This window comes from Bos javanicus, chromosome 2, assembly GCF_032452875.1.
Source record: "Bos javanicus breed banteng chromosome 2, ARS-OSU_banteng_1.0, whole genome shotgun sequence".
Classification (NCBI taxonomy): Eukaryota; Metazoa; Chordata; class Mammalia; order Artiodactyla; family Bovidae; genus Bos; species Bos javanicus.
In genome coordinates, this window is record NC_083869.1 from 62,297,088 (window position 1) to 62,312,505 (window position 15,418).

General features: G+C 39.6%; 1 protein-coding gene across 2 annotated transcripts in view; it reads right to left on the bottom strand.

Moving 5' to 3' along the window:
* Positions 1 to 15,096, bottom strand: part of RAB3GAP1 (RAB3 GTPase activating protein catalytic subunit 1) — a 111,071-nt gene extending 95,975 nt beyond the window's left edge. The window contains exons 1-3 of one of the 2 annotated variants that reach the window (XM_061439326.1): positions 15,009 to 15,096; positions 14,852 to 14,907; positions 9,359 to 9,434 (exon numbers count right to left, since the gene is read on the bottom strand). In XM_061439326.1, coding sequence (XP_061295310.1) covers positions 9,359 to 9,434; positions 14,852 to 14,907; positions 15,009 to 15,026 — 150 coding nt within the window. In that variant the 5' untranslated portion in view covers positions 15,027 to 15,096. The remainder of the gene's footprint in view (positions 1 to 9,358; positions 9,435 to 14,851; positions 14,908 to 15,008) is intronic. The other variant, XM_061439335.1, reaches the window with a different exon arrangement.
* Between the last annotated feature and the right edge of the window lie 322 nt (positions 15,097 to 15,418).

The window sequence follows — 15,418 nt, forward strand, 5'->3', positions numbered from 1 at the left end:
TCAGATATCTGCACACGCATGTTCACAACAGCATTATTCACAAAAGCCAGAAAGTGGAAATACAGTAAGTCCCCTACATACAAACAAGTTCTGTTCTGAGAGTGAGTTTAAAAGTCCAATTTGTTCAGAAGTCCAAGAAAGTTAGGCTAAGTACCTAACTAACATAATCAGCTATATAAAATTGTACTGTAAGAGGTTTATAATACTCTTCACACAAATAATACATAAAAAACAAACACAAAAAATCAAACAGTGGCTTCTCTGGTGGTTCAGTGGTAATGTATTCACTTGGCAATGCAGGGGTCATGAGTTCTATCCCTGATTCAGGAGGACCCCACATGCTGTGCTCATGTGCCACAACTATTGAAACTATGCTCTAGAGCTCGGGAGGCACAATAACTGAGCCCACATGCCACAACTGTTGAAGCCTATGCTCCCTAAAGCCTGTGCTCTGCACAGGGAAGCCACTGCAAGGGCTTCCCTCTGCAAGGGAAGCCACTACAATGAGAAGCCCGCTCACCACAACCAGAGAAAAGCCCACACAGCAACAAAGACCCAGTGCAACCAAAATAATAAAATATTAAAAACATTTTTCTTTAATCTTATGGTATAGTACCTTGAAAGGTACACTAGTACAGTACGACAGCTGGCATACAGGAGCTGGCACTGAGTGAACAGACAAGAAGAGTTACTGACTGGAAGAGAGAGAAGGTGGGAGATGGCAGAGCTGAAGGACTGTCAGCAATAGGAGACAGAGGGCAAGCTGCAATTTCATACATGCCTTACATGATTAGACATGTGAATCCACATTCATATCTTCGAAAGTTCGCAACTTGAAGGTCTGTATGTAAGGGACTTACTGTAACCCCAGTGTCCACTGATACATACACAGATAAGCAAAATGTGTCTGTGTATAAATATACACACACACACAATGGAGTATTATTCTACCTTAAAAAGGAATGACATTCTGACAAATTCTACCACATGGATGAATCCTAAAGAAATTAAGTATGACAGATGAAAAACAAGCTAGACACAAAAGGACAAATACTGTAGGATTCTATTTATATGAAGGAGCTAAATAAATGAATTTGCAGAAAATGAATAGTGGTTATCGAAGGCTTCAGACTACGGGCAGTGAAAGAGTTCAGTCTGGGTTGATGAAAACTTGAAATATGTAAAAATACTTAAGCCACTGAAATTTACACTTGAAAATGTTTAAAATGGTAAACCTTATGTACAAATTGTCCTTGACTTATATTGGGGTTATTATGGCCCAATAAATCCTTTATAAATTGGAAATATCATTAAGTTGACATAAATAAACCTTATCTATCAAATATTATATAGCTCAGCCTAAGCCTAAAGGTCAGTTTTCATTCCAATCCCAAAGAAAGACAATGCCAAAGAATGCTCAAACTACCACACAACTGCACTCATCTCACATGCTAGTAAAGTAATGTTCAAAATTCTCCAAACCAGGCTTCAAAAGTACATGAACCGTGAACTTCCAGATGTTCAAGCTGGTTTTAGAAAAGGCAGAGGAACCAGAGATCAAATTGCCAACATCCGGTGGATCATCGAAAAAGCAAGAGAGTTCCAGAAAAACATCTATTTCTGCTTTATTAACCATGCCAAAGCCTTTCACTGTGTGGATCACAATAAACTGCGGAAAATTCTAAAAGAGATGGGAATACCAGACCACCTCACCTGCCTCTTGAGAAACCTACATTCAGGTCAGGAAGTAACAGTTAGAACTGGACATGGAACAACAGACTGCTTCCAAATAGGAAAAGGAGTTCGTCAAGGCTGTATACTGTCACCCTGCTTATTTAACTTATATGCAGAGTACATCATGAGAAACGTGGGGCTGGAAGAAACAGAAACTGGAATCAAGATTGCCGGGAGAAATATCAATAACCTCAGATATGCAGATGACACCACCCTTATGGCAGAAAGTGAAGAGGAACTAAAAAGCCTCTTGATGAAAGTGAAAGAGGAGAGTGAAAAAGTTGGCTTAAAGCTCAACATTCAGAAAACAAAGATCATGGCATCCGGTCCCATCACTTCATGGGAAATACATGGGGAAATAGTAGAAACAATGTCAGACTTTATTTTTTTGGGCTCCAAAATCACTGCAGATGGTGACTGCGGCCATGAAATTAAAAGACACTTGCTCCTTGGAAGGAAAGTTATGACCAACCTAGACAGCATATTCAAAAGCAGAGACATTACTTTGTCAACAAAGGTCCATCTACTCAAGGCTATGGTTTTTTCAGTAGTCACGTATGGATGTGAGAGTTGGACTGTGAAGAAGGCTGAGCGCCGAAGAATTGATGCTTTTGAACTGTGGTTTTGGAGAAGACTCTTGAGAGTCCCTTGGACTGCAAGGAGATCCAAGCAGTCCATTCTAAAGGAGATCAGTCCTGGGTGTTCTTTGGAAGGAATGATGCTAAAGCTGAAACTCCAGTACTTTGGCCACCTCATGCAAAGAGTTGACTCACTGGAAAAGACTCTGATGCTGGGAGGTATTGGGGGAAGGAGGAGAAGGGGACAACAGAGGATGAGATGTCTGGATGGCATCACTGACTCGATGGACCTGAGTTTGAGTGAACTCCGGGAGTTGGTGATGGACATGGAGGCCTGGCGTGCTGCAATTCATGGGGTCACAAAGAGTTGGACACGACTGAACAACTGAACTGCACTGAACTGAATAAAGCCTTTGACTGTATAGATCACAACAAACTGTGGAAAATTCTTAAAGAGATGGGAATACCAAATCACCTTACTTGCCTCTTGAGAACTCTGTATGCAGTTAGAACTGGACATAGAACAGACTGGTTCCAAATTGGGAAAGAAGTACATCAAGGCTGCCTATTGTCACTCTGCTTATTTAACTTATATGCAGAGTACATCATGCAAAATGTCAGGCTGTATGAAGCACAAGCTGGAATCAAGACTGCAGGGAGAAATATCAATAACCTCATATATGCAGATGACACCACCATTATGGCAGAAAGCGAAGAAGAACTAAAGAGCCTCTTGTTGAAAGTGAAAGGGGAGAGTGAAAAAGCTGGTTTAAAACTCAACCCTCAAAAAACTAAGATCATGGCATCTGGTCCCATCACTTCATGGCAAATAGATGGGGCAACAAATGGAAATGTGACAGATTTTATTTTTTGGGCTCCAAAATCACTGCACATGGTAACTGCAGCCATAAAATTAAAAGACTCTTGCTCCTTGGAAGAAAAGCTATTACCAACCTAGACAGCATATTAAAAAGCAGAGATTACTTTGCCTACAAAGGTCCGTCTGCTGCTGCTGCTGCTAAGTCGCTTCAGTCGTGTCCAACTCTGTGCGACCCCATAGACGGCAGCCCACCAGGCTCTGCCATCCCTGGGATATTCCAGGCAAGAACACTAGAGTGGGTTGCCATTTCCTTCTCCAATGCATGAAAGTGAAAAGTGAAAGTGAAGTCGCTCAGTCGTGTCCGACTCTTTGCGACCCCATGGACTCCAGCCTACCAGGTTCCTCCGTCCATGGGATTTTCCAGACAAGAGTATTGGAGTGGGTTGCCATTTTCTTCCCCATGGATGTGAGAGTTGGACTATAAAGAAAGCTGAGCACCATAGAACCGATGCTTTTGAACTGTGGTGTTGGAGAAGACTCTTCAGAGTCCCTTGGACTGCAAGGAGATCCAACCAGTCCATCCTAAAGGAAATCGTCCAGAATATTCATCGAAACGACTGACGGTGAAGCTGAACTGACTCATTGGAAAAGACCCTGATGCTGGGAAAGAGTGAAGGCAGGAGAAGAGGATGGCAGAGGAGAGCTGGTTGGATGGCATCACTGACTTGATGGACATGAGTTTGAGCAAGCTTCGGGAGTTGGTGATGGACAGGGAGGCCTGGCATGCTACAGTCCATGGGGTTGCAAAGAGTCAGACATGACTGAGCAACTGAACTGAACTGATGAAAACCTCAAACTTTCAGTATTGAAACACTGGATGTTTCACCGGTAAAATTGGAAGAAGGGAATGATGCCTACTCTCAAAATTCTATTGAAAATTTTATTAAGGGTCCTGGTTATTGCAATAAAAATAAGAAATAAAAGGTAAAAAAATTGAAAAAGAAGTAAATTGTCCCTATTTGGAAACAACATGACTATGAATGTAGGAAATGAGAAAGAATTAACAAAAAGATTATGAATCTTTATATTTAACCACATCCAAACACAAAATTAATATAAAAAATTATTGTATGTCTATGAAGTAGCAAGGGCCTCCCAGATGGCTCAGTAGTAAAGAATCCACCTGCCAAGCAGGAGACATAGGTTTGACCCCTGGGTAGGGAAGACCCCCTGGAGAAGAAAATCAAAACTCACTCCAGTATTCTTGCCAAGGAAATCCCATGGACATAGGAGCCCAGTGGGCTACAGTCCATGGGGTCACAAAGAGTTAGAGAGGATTTAGTGACTAAACTCAACAACAACAAATGTCCTAGCAAACAAATGAAAAATAAAATCAAAACATAATTCCATTTACAACTGCATCATATAAAATATTTAGCAATAAATTTACAAAAAATATGCAAGCCCTTACCAAAAACTACAAAATATTGCTGAGATGAAGATGACTTAATAAGTGAAGAGATGTCAAGCTTCAAGATTGCCAAAAAGTTACTTCTCAAAAAAATCTATAAACTCAACACAATCCCAATCATAGGCCCAGCACAATCATAATCCTTTTTATATAAACTGACAAACTTATTCTAAAATTCATAATGGAAACATAAGGTCCTAGAATAGATAAAACAATCTGGGAAAACAACAAAAGCTAGAAAATCTGCATTCACTAAATTTAGGACGTATTCTAAACCTATTCAGTGGTTCTCAGTTGGAGGCAATTTTGCACCTCAGGGGACATTTGACGGCTCAGCGGTAAAGAGATCTGCTTGCGATACAGGAGAGACAGGTTCAATCCCTGGGTCAGGAAGATCCCCTGGAAAAGGAAATGGCAACCCATTCCAGTATTCTTGCCTTGGAAATCCCATGGACAGAGAAGCCTGGTGGGCTACAGTCTGAGGGGTCACAAGAGCCAGGCACAACTTAATGACTAAACAACCACCAGATACATTTTTGGTTTTCACCACTGGGAGGGTGCTACTGAAATCTACTAGGTAGAGGCCAGAGATACTAATAAAATTCTATAGTACACAATACAGCCCCACAACAACCTGGCCCAAAATTTCAACAGTGCCAAAGTTAGGAACCCCTAAACTACAATAGCCAAGACAACGTGGTTTGCTGTTGTTCACTCAGTCGTGTCCAATGCTTTGTGAACCCAAAAATGCAGTACTCAAGCCTTCCCTGTCCATCACCATTTCCTGGAGTTTGCTCAAACTCATGTTCATTGCGTTGGTGATGCTGTCCAACCATCTCATCCTCTGTTGCCCCCTTCTCCTCCTGCCTTCACTCTTTCCTAGCATCAGGGTCTTTTCCAATGAATCAGCTCTTTGCATCAGGTAGCCAAAGTATTGGAGTTTCAGCATCATTCCTTCCAGTGAACACTCAGGGTTGATTGCCTTTAGGGTTGACTGATTTGATCTCCTTGCTGTCCAAGGGACTCTCAAGAGTCTTCTCCAACACCGCAGTTTGAAGGCATCAATTCTTCAGCGTTTAACCTTTTTTTACTGTCCAGCTCTCATATCCATACATAACTACTAGAAAAACCATAGCTTTGACTATATGGACCTTTGTTGGCAAAGTAATGTTTCTGCTTTTTAATATGCTACCTAGGTTTGTCATTGCTTTTCTTCCAAGGAGCAAGTGTCTTTTAATTTCATGGCTTCAGTCACCATCCACAGTGATTTTGGAGCTGAAGAAAATAAAAGTCTGATGTCAGTACAATGTGCTACTGACAATCAGGATTTTCCAATAGATAAATGAAACAGAATACAGACTCCAGAAGGTAAACTCCAGGTCAACTGACTGACAAAGGCATCAATGCAATTAAATGGAGAAAGAGGTGTTTTCAACAGAAGGTCCTAGAATAAGATCAGATCAGATCAGTCACTCAGTCGTGTCTGACTCTTTGCGACCACATGAATCGCAGCACACCAGGCCTCCCTGTCCATCACCAACTCCCGGAGTTCACTCAGACTCACGTCCATTGAGTCAGTGATGCCATCCAGCCATCTCATCCTCTGTCGTCCCCTTCTCCTCTTGCCCTCAATCCCTGCCAGCATCAGAGTCTTTTCCAATGAGTCAAGTCTTCGCATGAGGTGGCCAAAGTACTGGAGTTTCAGCTTCAGCATCATTCCTTCCAAAGAAATTCCAGGGCTGATTTCCTTCAGAATGGACTGGTTGGATCTCCTTGCAGTCCAAGGGGCTCTCAAGAGTCTTCTCCAACACCACAGTTCAAAATCATCAATTCTTTGGTGCTCAGCCTTCTTCACAGTCCAACTCTCACATCCATACATGCCATGTGTAAAAACTGAATTGTGATTCCCACCTCACCACACACACATTAGTTCACAATGGGTCAGAGACCTAAATAAAAAACCAACATGCTAAATTCTAGAAGAAAGCATAGTATCTTTACAACTTAGCAAAACAATCTGTGAAGACTTAAAAACAGAATACACAAAAGATGCCTACAATTCGATAAAAACCCAATTAAAATATGGGCAGGGGGACTTCCCTGGTGGTCCAGTGGATAAGAGTCCACCCTTCCAATGCAGGGAACATGGGTTCAGTCCCTATTCAGGGAACTATGATCCCATATGCTGTGGGGCAGCTACTAAGCCCACAGGCCAGAACTACAGAGCCCGCATGCTCTGGAGCACATCTTCCTCAGCCAAAAGTAAATAAATTAAATATGGACAAAAAACTTGAACAGACATTTCACCAAAAATGACACACAAATGGCTAAAAAGCACATGAAAAAAATGGTCAGTACCAATATTCATCACAAAATACAAAAGTAAAACAAGAAAGAGAAATACAAATTAATTCCACAAACTACAAAACGATTGTGCATACATGTGCTCAGTCACTCAGTTGTGTCCAACTCTTTATGACCCCATGGATTGTAGCACACCAGGCTCCTCTGTCCATGGAATTTTCAGGAAAGAATACTGGAGTGGGTTGCCATTTCCTATACCCATTGGGAAGACTAAAATTTACAAGACTGAAAACAAGCAATTGTTGGTGAAATTACCCCAAACTCACATATTGCTGGTGGTTAGGTAAAATGTTACAACACCTCTGGCAGTTTCTCATAAAGTTAAGTATACACTTACCCTAGGACCCAGTAATTCTACTCCGATATTTACCCAAGAGAAATAAAAACTTATGTCTACAAAAGGCCTCACATAAGAATGGTCTCCTTTATTTGTAACAGTGAATACATCTGTCAACAAGTGACGCACTGTGGTATATTCATACAGCAGACCACTATTTAGCAATAAAAATAATGATAGACCCAACAAACTACAATAATCTCAAATACTATGTAAAACAAGCCAGCAGAAAAAGTATGGTACTGTATGATAACATGCATATCCAGTTGTATAGTAGGCAAAGTAATCTATGGTTTAAAAGAAAAAAGGAAAAGAACAGCAGACACCTTGGCACTGCAGGGGGCATGGGGGCAGCATAAATGAGGAACATGGGCATCAAGTGGAAAGGTTCACTACAGACATTTCTGGGATGACAAAAATGTCCAGTATCTTGAGTGAAAACGCTTACATGATGTAAACATTTACCAAAATAAGCAGTTTTGTGCATTATGTATATTTTATTTAAAACAACTATTTTTAAAAAATCTAGTAGGGAGGGGAGTAGACAGACATTGAAATAAGAAATTGAAGAACTGCTGAACCTGAGTGACAGGCACATAGGGGTTCATTATACTATTTTTGTTTACCTTATATATGCCTGAAACTTTCCATAATCAAAAGTATTTAAAAAATAACTTCTCTTAATTCCCTCTCAGTGGAGGAAGAAAACTAATAATCAACTTTCTTGACATAAATTACAATCTTACTTCTTATTTCTCTGAATTTTCTTTATGCCAAATAATCCATCTCTTACACTTTCTTTAATCTTATTCATCACAGCACAGCTCGCCTTGAAATCTGTTCAGATTTTCCATGATTGACTTATTTATTACTACCTGTAGGGAGAAAAGGACTGGAAAGAGCTAATCCTCCTTTCGCCCATACTACCTGATAGCAATATGATACCTACACTAAATACATTTCCTAACTCAAATCCCAACATTGAATTTAGCATCTAGAATTTTAATAATTTTAATCTTATTACCTCCCTTTCATGAGAATTCATTTGCAATGGCAAATAAGGATCTTATCCTATTAACTATTTCTTTAGATATGGCACATAAAGGATACCCAGTGAATATGTGTAAATCAAATATTTAAGAAATATAAAATCAGAGCTCACAAATACACAGTTTAGTTCTCTTTTTGATAGTACAAATTATTTCCCAACTCATTTATATCCATTGTGTTTTGCCTTTAACCTTATTGGTATGTATGTCTTCATTTCAAGTGGACTAGATGTGTGTTTAAAAACTTCACATCTCTTCTTTATTCAAAAATGTAATCATATAATATTTTAAAACAATAAGTCAATTTAATCTATATATTTCACTGTATGAAGTGATGTGATTTCTATATATAGTATTATTTTTTCTGCTCTTACTCATATGGATAAAGAAAAAAGTCACAATGCTTTGAATATCTCAAATTCTTTTAAACCACCATAAAGCTAAAAATCTCTAGCAAATATGAAAATTCAGAGTTCCTTAAAAACAGCTAAAGTGCAATTAAAAATAGATTTTTAACAAAAACAAAGATTACTTGAAAAGAATTTGTCTAACAAAGCACCTATATACCTATATAAGCCCAAGACCAAGTTGTTAGTTCCCTCCCGTGAAATACAGGAAATCAAGGTTTGTTCTCAGAGTATGTGCTTCAGTAAACATTTGGAGTATGGTTTATAAGCAAAACCATCATTATTTTGGATTAGGATTTTCAAACATTCTATGGGAGAAAGCACGAGAAAAGTTAACTATCAAAAGAAACAGAAATAAAATTACTCACAAAGAACGACATTATACATATACAATTTTATTATTAAAAAACAGTTCAGAAATATCTTACAAATACTGTCACAGATTCAAATCCAAGTTCTTCCAGATGCCATTTTATATTCATAAATTATACATAACTTTTAGAACATTTACTTTAAATGTACCAAATGCAGCAAAAGACTTAAAAATAGAAGTTTCAAAGCAAATACTCATTTAGAGACACCAGCAAATAGATCTGACCTTTTCAAGTGGCTTTCCCACAGAGTTTCCAATCAATTTCCAATCATTCAAAACTTCTTCAACTTTGGAAATAAACCTAGGAAGGAGGAAAAAACTTTCAAACTATGTAATCACATTTTTTTCCTATTGCTATACAATTTAAGTTTTTTCTTCTTAATATTTTAACACTTTTAACAGAAGGCTTGTAAAGTTTAATATTGTTATTGTAAATTTATCAACATGGAACAAAAACCCAAAAAAGTAATCTTTAGCCCAAGAATTCTTAGATTTTAATTTTTTTTAGATTTTTTTAACATCTTAGATTTTTTTAAAAATCTACTGCCTACCCAATGCCATTCTGGTTTCTATAAAATAAAAATAAATCTCTCCATATTGAAATGAAAATAGTAAACCTGGGACATAAGTAAAAATTGACAGACTGAAATGATACTATTAAGGATAACTGGGCTTCCCAAGTGGTGGTACTGGTAAAGAACCCTCCTGCCAATGCAGGAGACATAAAAGAGACACAGGTTCAACAACTGGGTCAGGAAGATCCCCTGGAGGAGGGCATGGCAACCGACTCCAGTATTCTTGCCTTCCATGGACAGAGGAGCCTGGCACCCTACAGTCCATAGGGTCGCAGAGTCGGACACCACTGAAGTGTGTCGCACACACAGGCTTCCTAGGTGGCACTTGTGGTAAAGAATCCACCTTCCAATGCAGAAGACCTAAGAGATAAGGAAGTCTTGTCTGAGTAAGGAAGATTCCCTGGAGTAGGAAATGGCAATCCACTCCAGTATTCTTGCCTGTAAAATTCCATGGACAGAGGAGCCTGGCGGGCTACAGTCCATGGGGTCACAAAGAGTCAGACACAACTGAGCACACACACATAACGATAATTCTGAAACCAATAATCTCTTCACTATGCTCCAAATAACTTATCTCTTTAAATTAACTTTCTTTAAAGATACTTATGAATTCTCTGATTTGCCTTCCACTCCTCCAAAAAAACATTATTTGGGAACTTTGCCCATTAAAATACAACAAGTTTTAATGGACACCTGGTAAGAAACTAAGTAGATTTGTCAACTTTAAGGGATTTTAAACTATTCACTGTCTGGTCTTTAATGATCAAGCTGACCTATCAAAGAGAATGAATTCTGACTAGCAACATGCTCTGTATCAGCAAATGAACAGTCAAAGCTCAGTAGTAGTGTTCAATATATATAAAAGGACACTTTCAGCTTAGTCACTCAGTTGTGTCCAATTCTTTGTGACCCCATGGACTGTAGCCCGCCAGGCTCCTCTGTCCATGGGGATTCTTTAAGCAAGAATACTGGAGTGGGTTGCCATGCTCTCCTCCAGGAGATCTTCCCAACCCAGGATCCAACCCAGGTCTCCTGCACTGCAGGCAGATTCTTTACCGTCTGAGCCACCATGGAAGCCCAAGCCACCAAGAAGCTGACTACTTATACTATATATGTATGATGCAATCTAACAGCAACACTGCTCTCCTAAAACACCTACACATTATTGCCAGAGTACTAAAATTAATTCTAGTCAAGATATATTCACAAATATCAGGTTCTGCCATCAGGGACATTGTAAATTATTATTTACATTTTTGATGTATGTTTTTATGATTCAACTGAACCTTATAATTATTCCTTTTTAAAATGAAGATATTAATTAATATAGCATTTTGAGGCGGTTCAAATGGCAATTATCAGATCTTATAAAGAGTGCTCTAGAAATAAGTAAATATGTTTACAAAACCAAATAAAAATTTTAATGTATGTATATGTGAGTGAAAATATGTACGTGAAATATACATTAATAAAGGTAAAAAATTGGAAACTATCTTAGGTACAACTGCACCAAAAAGCTGTAAATTAATGACATATCCACTCAATGGACTAATATGCACCCATTAAAAATCATGTTTTGAAGCCTGCTTGAGGAAATAAGAAAAAGTCCATATGTTAAATGAAAAAAGTGAAGCTATAGATATAAGTATAAATATAGTTTAACACAAGTTTATAACATACACAGATTACATGGAATTTTCTCAAAATATTAACAGTAGCTATCTCCTGGTGGTAGAATTACAGGTGATTTTTTTTTTCTTTTATAATGAAGTATTTTAATAAATATCAGGGATTCCCTGACAGCTCAGTTGGTAAAGTTCAATTCCTGGGTCAGGAATATCCACTGGAGAAGGGATAGGCTACCCACTCCAGTATTCCTGGGCTTCCCTTGTGGCTCAGCTGGTAAAGAATCCACCTGCAATGAGGGAGACCTGGGTTCAATCGCTGGCTTGGGAAGATCCCCTGGAGAAGGGAAAGGCTACCTACTCCAGTATTCTGGCCTGGAGATTTCCTTGGACCGTATAGCCCATGGGGTTGCAAACAGTTGGACACAACTATGCAACTTTCACTTCACCTCATTTTAATAAAAGGGCTTCCCAGGTGGCACTAGTAGTAAAGAACCCGCTTGCCAATGCAGGAGACTTAAGAGACTCAGGTTCCACCTCTTGGTCGGCAAGATCTGCTAGAGGAGCAAATGCAACCCACTCCAGTATTCTTGCCTGGGGAATCCCATGGACAGAGGAGCCTGGAAGGCTACAGGCCATATCACAGAGAGTCAGACTCGACTGAAAGGACTTCACATTTTAATTTCACAGTAAAAGAAGGAACATCTTAAAATATTCACTGTATTAGCAATACTATCACTACTAAAGCAGACCAAAATTGGAGCCTATTCTGTAAGTACTGAGATTTGATTAGAAAAATGTAGTAACTACCCCTGAAAGCTCTCTAGATCTCACCTGTAAGATCACTTCCTCTTACTCCTCAATATTAGGTTCTTTTGTTATATGCTCTTAAAAAATGTTTCTTTCCCTCTTCTTAGCTCTCATTTCAACTGTAACTACAGACTCACTTGTATCATTATTTATTCACATCCTTCTTTTCCACTAGTTTATATGTTCAGCAACAACAGGAACCATCTGTTTTCACTGACCACCACATCCTTATGCCCTGCATTGTGCTTGATACATGTTCACTCAGTATTTTTTCAATGGACAAATAATAAAAGGAGTTATTGGTTTCTATAAATTGTCCATACATACATACATAACATACTGATAAGAAATTTCATTCAAACATTAAACTCAAGGTTTAAAAGACTCCAAAGTCTTACCATTTTCCTACAAACTGTAAAACACTAGTCTCATTCTATAAACAAGGGGATAAAGCCAAAAACCAAATTTCCTACTTTGAGGTAGTTTTCATAACTCTGTTAACAACGACCTACAAATAAGGAGTTAGAAGGATTTAATATTTCACCTGAGGATATTTTAAATATTTAGCTAGTGGAAAGTGATTATTTATCCATTAAATACTCTAATGTTTCCTCAATTCACTCTTAAGATTCAAACTACTACATTTTCTAACTAACTTTAAGACATTATTATTTCAAATTCAACAGGTCTAAAACTATATTCTTCTCTCTTTGCCACTTTCTTATCTTCACTCTTCTAGGCAAGAAACTGCAGTTTCATGTTTGATTTTTTTTTTCTACTCCTACATTTCATCAAGTTTATCTTCTACTTATTTGAAATGTCTTACAATCTTCCCTCCTACCCTTTCTCTCCAGTTTCCTAATCACCAACCTAACCAAAATAGTAACTCACTTGCCTTCATTTCACCTAATCTTGGCAAACAACTCTCATAACACAAAATCAAGGGTCTCTCCCTACTGTTCTGTAATGGCTCTAAAGCGTGGTGTCTTGACCCAGCATCAGCACCTTGGATCTTCTTAGAAATGAAAATATTTGAATCCACCTCAGACATACAGAATTATAAACTATGATTCTAATGCACACTAAAGTTTGAGAATCACTGGTCTTAAAGCATCAAATTTAGATTCCTTTACTTAGCTTTGGAGGCTGTCTGTAACCTGGTTTTATCTTAATAATCTAATTTTCCTTCAACAAACAGTCTTCACTCCAGTGAAGACATTTCGTTAAATCCCAAAGGTTTTCACCTGTCTCTGCTCCTGTCAGGACCGTCTCATATTTAACCAGTTTTTTTTTCCATTTAAGCGGTTATTTTCCACTTTCCAGGCCTGGCACATTTCCTGTCTTTTCTATGAAAACACCTCCAACAATTACAATCCACAATTACCATCCTTATACTAATATAACTATTTGCTGTTTTGTTTTTTTAACAGAGATCAAATGATTTGTTTTGATTTTGTTCTTTTCTGTTAATATAGTTCTGAATACATAGTACCTATTCAATAAAGCCTTGCCTGGGTGGTTATGTCTTACCTTTTGGGAGGAGGTGGGGGTGGGGCAGGGACCACAGGTCAAACTAGCATCCCAGCAGGGATCTTTTCTATGCCATTTAATAACATAACATTCACAACAAGATGGATTTCCTCTCCCAATCAGAAAGATCATAAAATATTCCAACAAGCTAACTACTGACCTCAGTACTCAAAAAACCTGAAGGGGCTCTTGGACAACGAACTGATAACATCTCGACCTAAGCTATCAGATCAGATCAGATCAGTCGCTCAGTCGTGTCCGACTCTTTGCGACCCCATGAATCGCAGCACTCCAGGCCTCCCTGTCCATCACCAACTCCCGGAGTTCACTCAGACTCACGTCCATTGAGTCAGTGATGCCATCCAGCCATCTCATCCTCTGTCATCCCCTTCTCCTCCTGCCCCCAATCCCTCCCAGCATCAGAGTCTTTTCCAATGAGTTTACTCTTCGCATGAGGTGGCCAAAGTACTGGAGTTTCAGCTTTAGCATCACTCCTCCACAAACTTGGCGTTCAACTAGTTTTAGTGATCCAACAATTTCACTCAGCTATTCAACTGGAGTTTGGTGGTACAGGAATTTGGAGTTTCTATGGCAGAGGAAGCCTGGGTCACATTACCCACTGAAATGGAACAATTAAGCGTTCCAAAGCCACACACAAACTGTTTCGAAAGGTTACCCTAAAAGACAGGATGGAGATGGTGGGAGTGTGACAGATGGACAACCACCAGGATTCAGAAGAAAGGCCTCCTCCTGAAACGGATGTACAAGGAAAGGGGGGAAAAAAAAAAGCAGCTGCGAAGTTTGTTGCCTACTATAACAAACGAATTAGTTACACGGACATTAACACAGGAACGGAAGGTAGCCTCCGGAACTGTTTCGGCGGATGATCAACAACTAGATGGACCAAAAGTCTAATGGAAGTGGTCTAAAAGGAAAGAAAACAAAACTTCGGAGAGCCAGAGTCTCCGGGTTTTACAGATGGGGGCGGGCCGGAGCTTGTCAGACCCGAGACGTGGAAGAGGCTTGCGGTGGACCACAGAAGGGAGGAGGCGAAGACTGGGGAGCCAATGGGGCTTACTTTTCCCGCAGAAGTGGCGTCACTTGTGGTCAAGGTTGGGGAAGTAGCCGGGCGGAGCCGGGGCCCAAACTAATACTAACCAATGATACGACTCACTCACCTTTCCCATTCCGAGGCAGTGGTGAAGTCCGTGATTTCAAATACCTCGGACTCGGGCTGCGTAAGTGGAAAGAAAGAAAGAGATTGAGCTCCCGAGCGCTGACACGGAGGAGCTAACTTAAACAGAGACAGAGATAGGTAGCGGGCAGACACCTCACCTCACTGTCAGCCGCCATCTTGCGGAGCGCCGATGTGGGCGCTAGGACTGCCGGGAAGAAAAGCAGGAAGGCGAGGGGAGGCGGGGGAATAGGGGAGCAGAGAGCGGGCGGGGGCGGAGCCTCCACGCAGCCCCGCCCCGGAGACACCTCTTCCGGTTAGTTTGGCAAAGTCTCCTGAGGCTGAAGTCATTTAATTTTTCTTCTGTAATACTTTTTGTTCCTGAGAAGAAAGAACTTAGACTACCATCAAGTCCCCGTTCTCTAGCTGATTTAACAAAATTTAAAATTCTCCTGTAGAGTAATGAATTCAAGAAAGGAACAGGAGCAAGAACAAGGCCTTAGACTCATGTGGGTATGATTTTATGAAAAAAACCTAAAACAGATTGGTTTTGTTCTTGTTTTTTCATTCA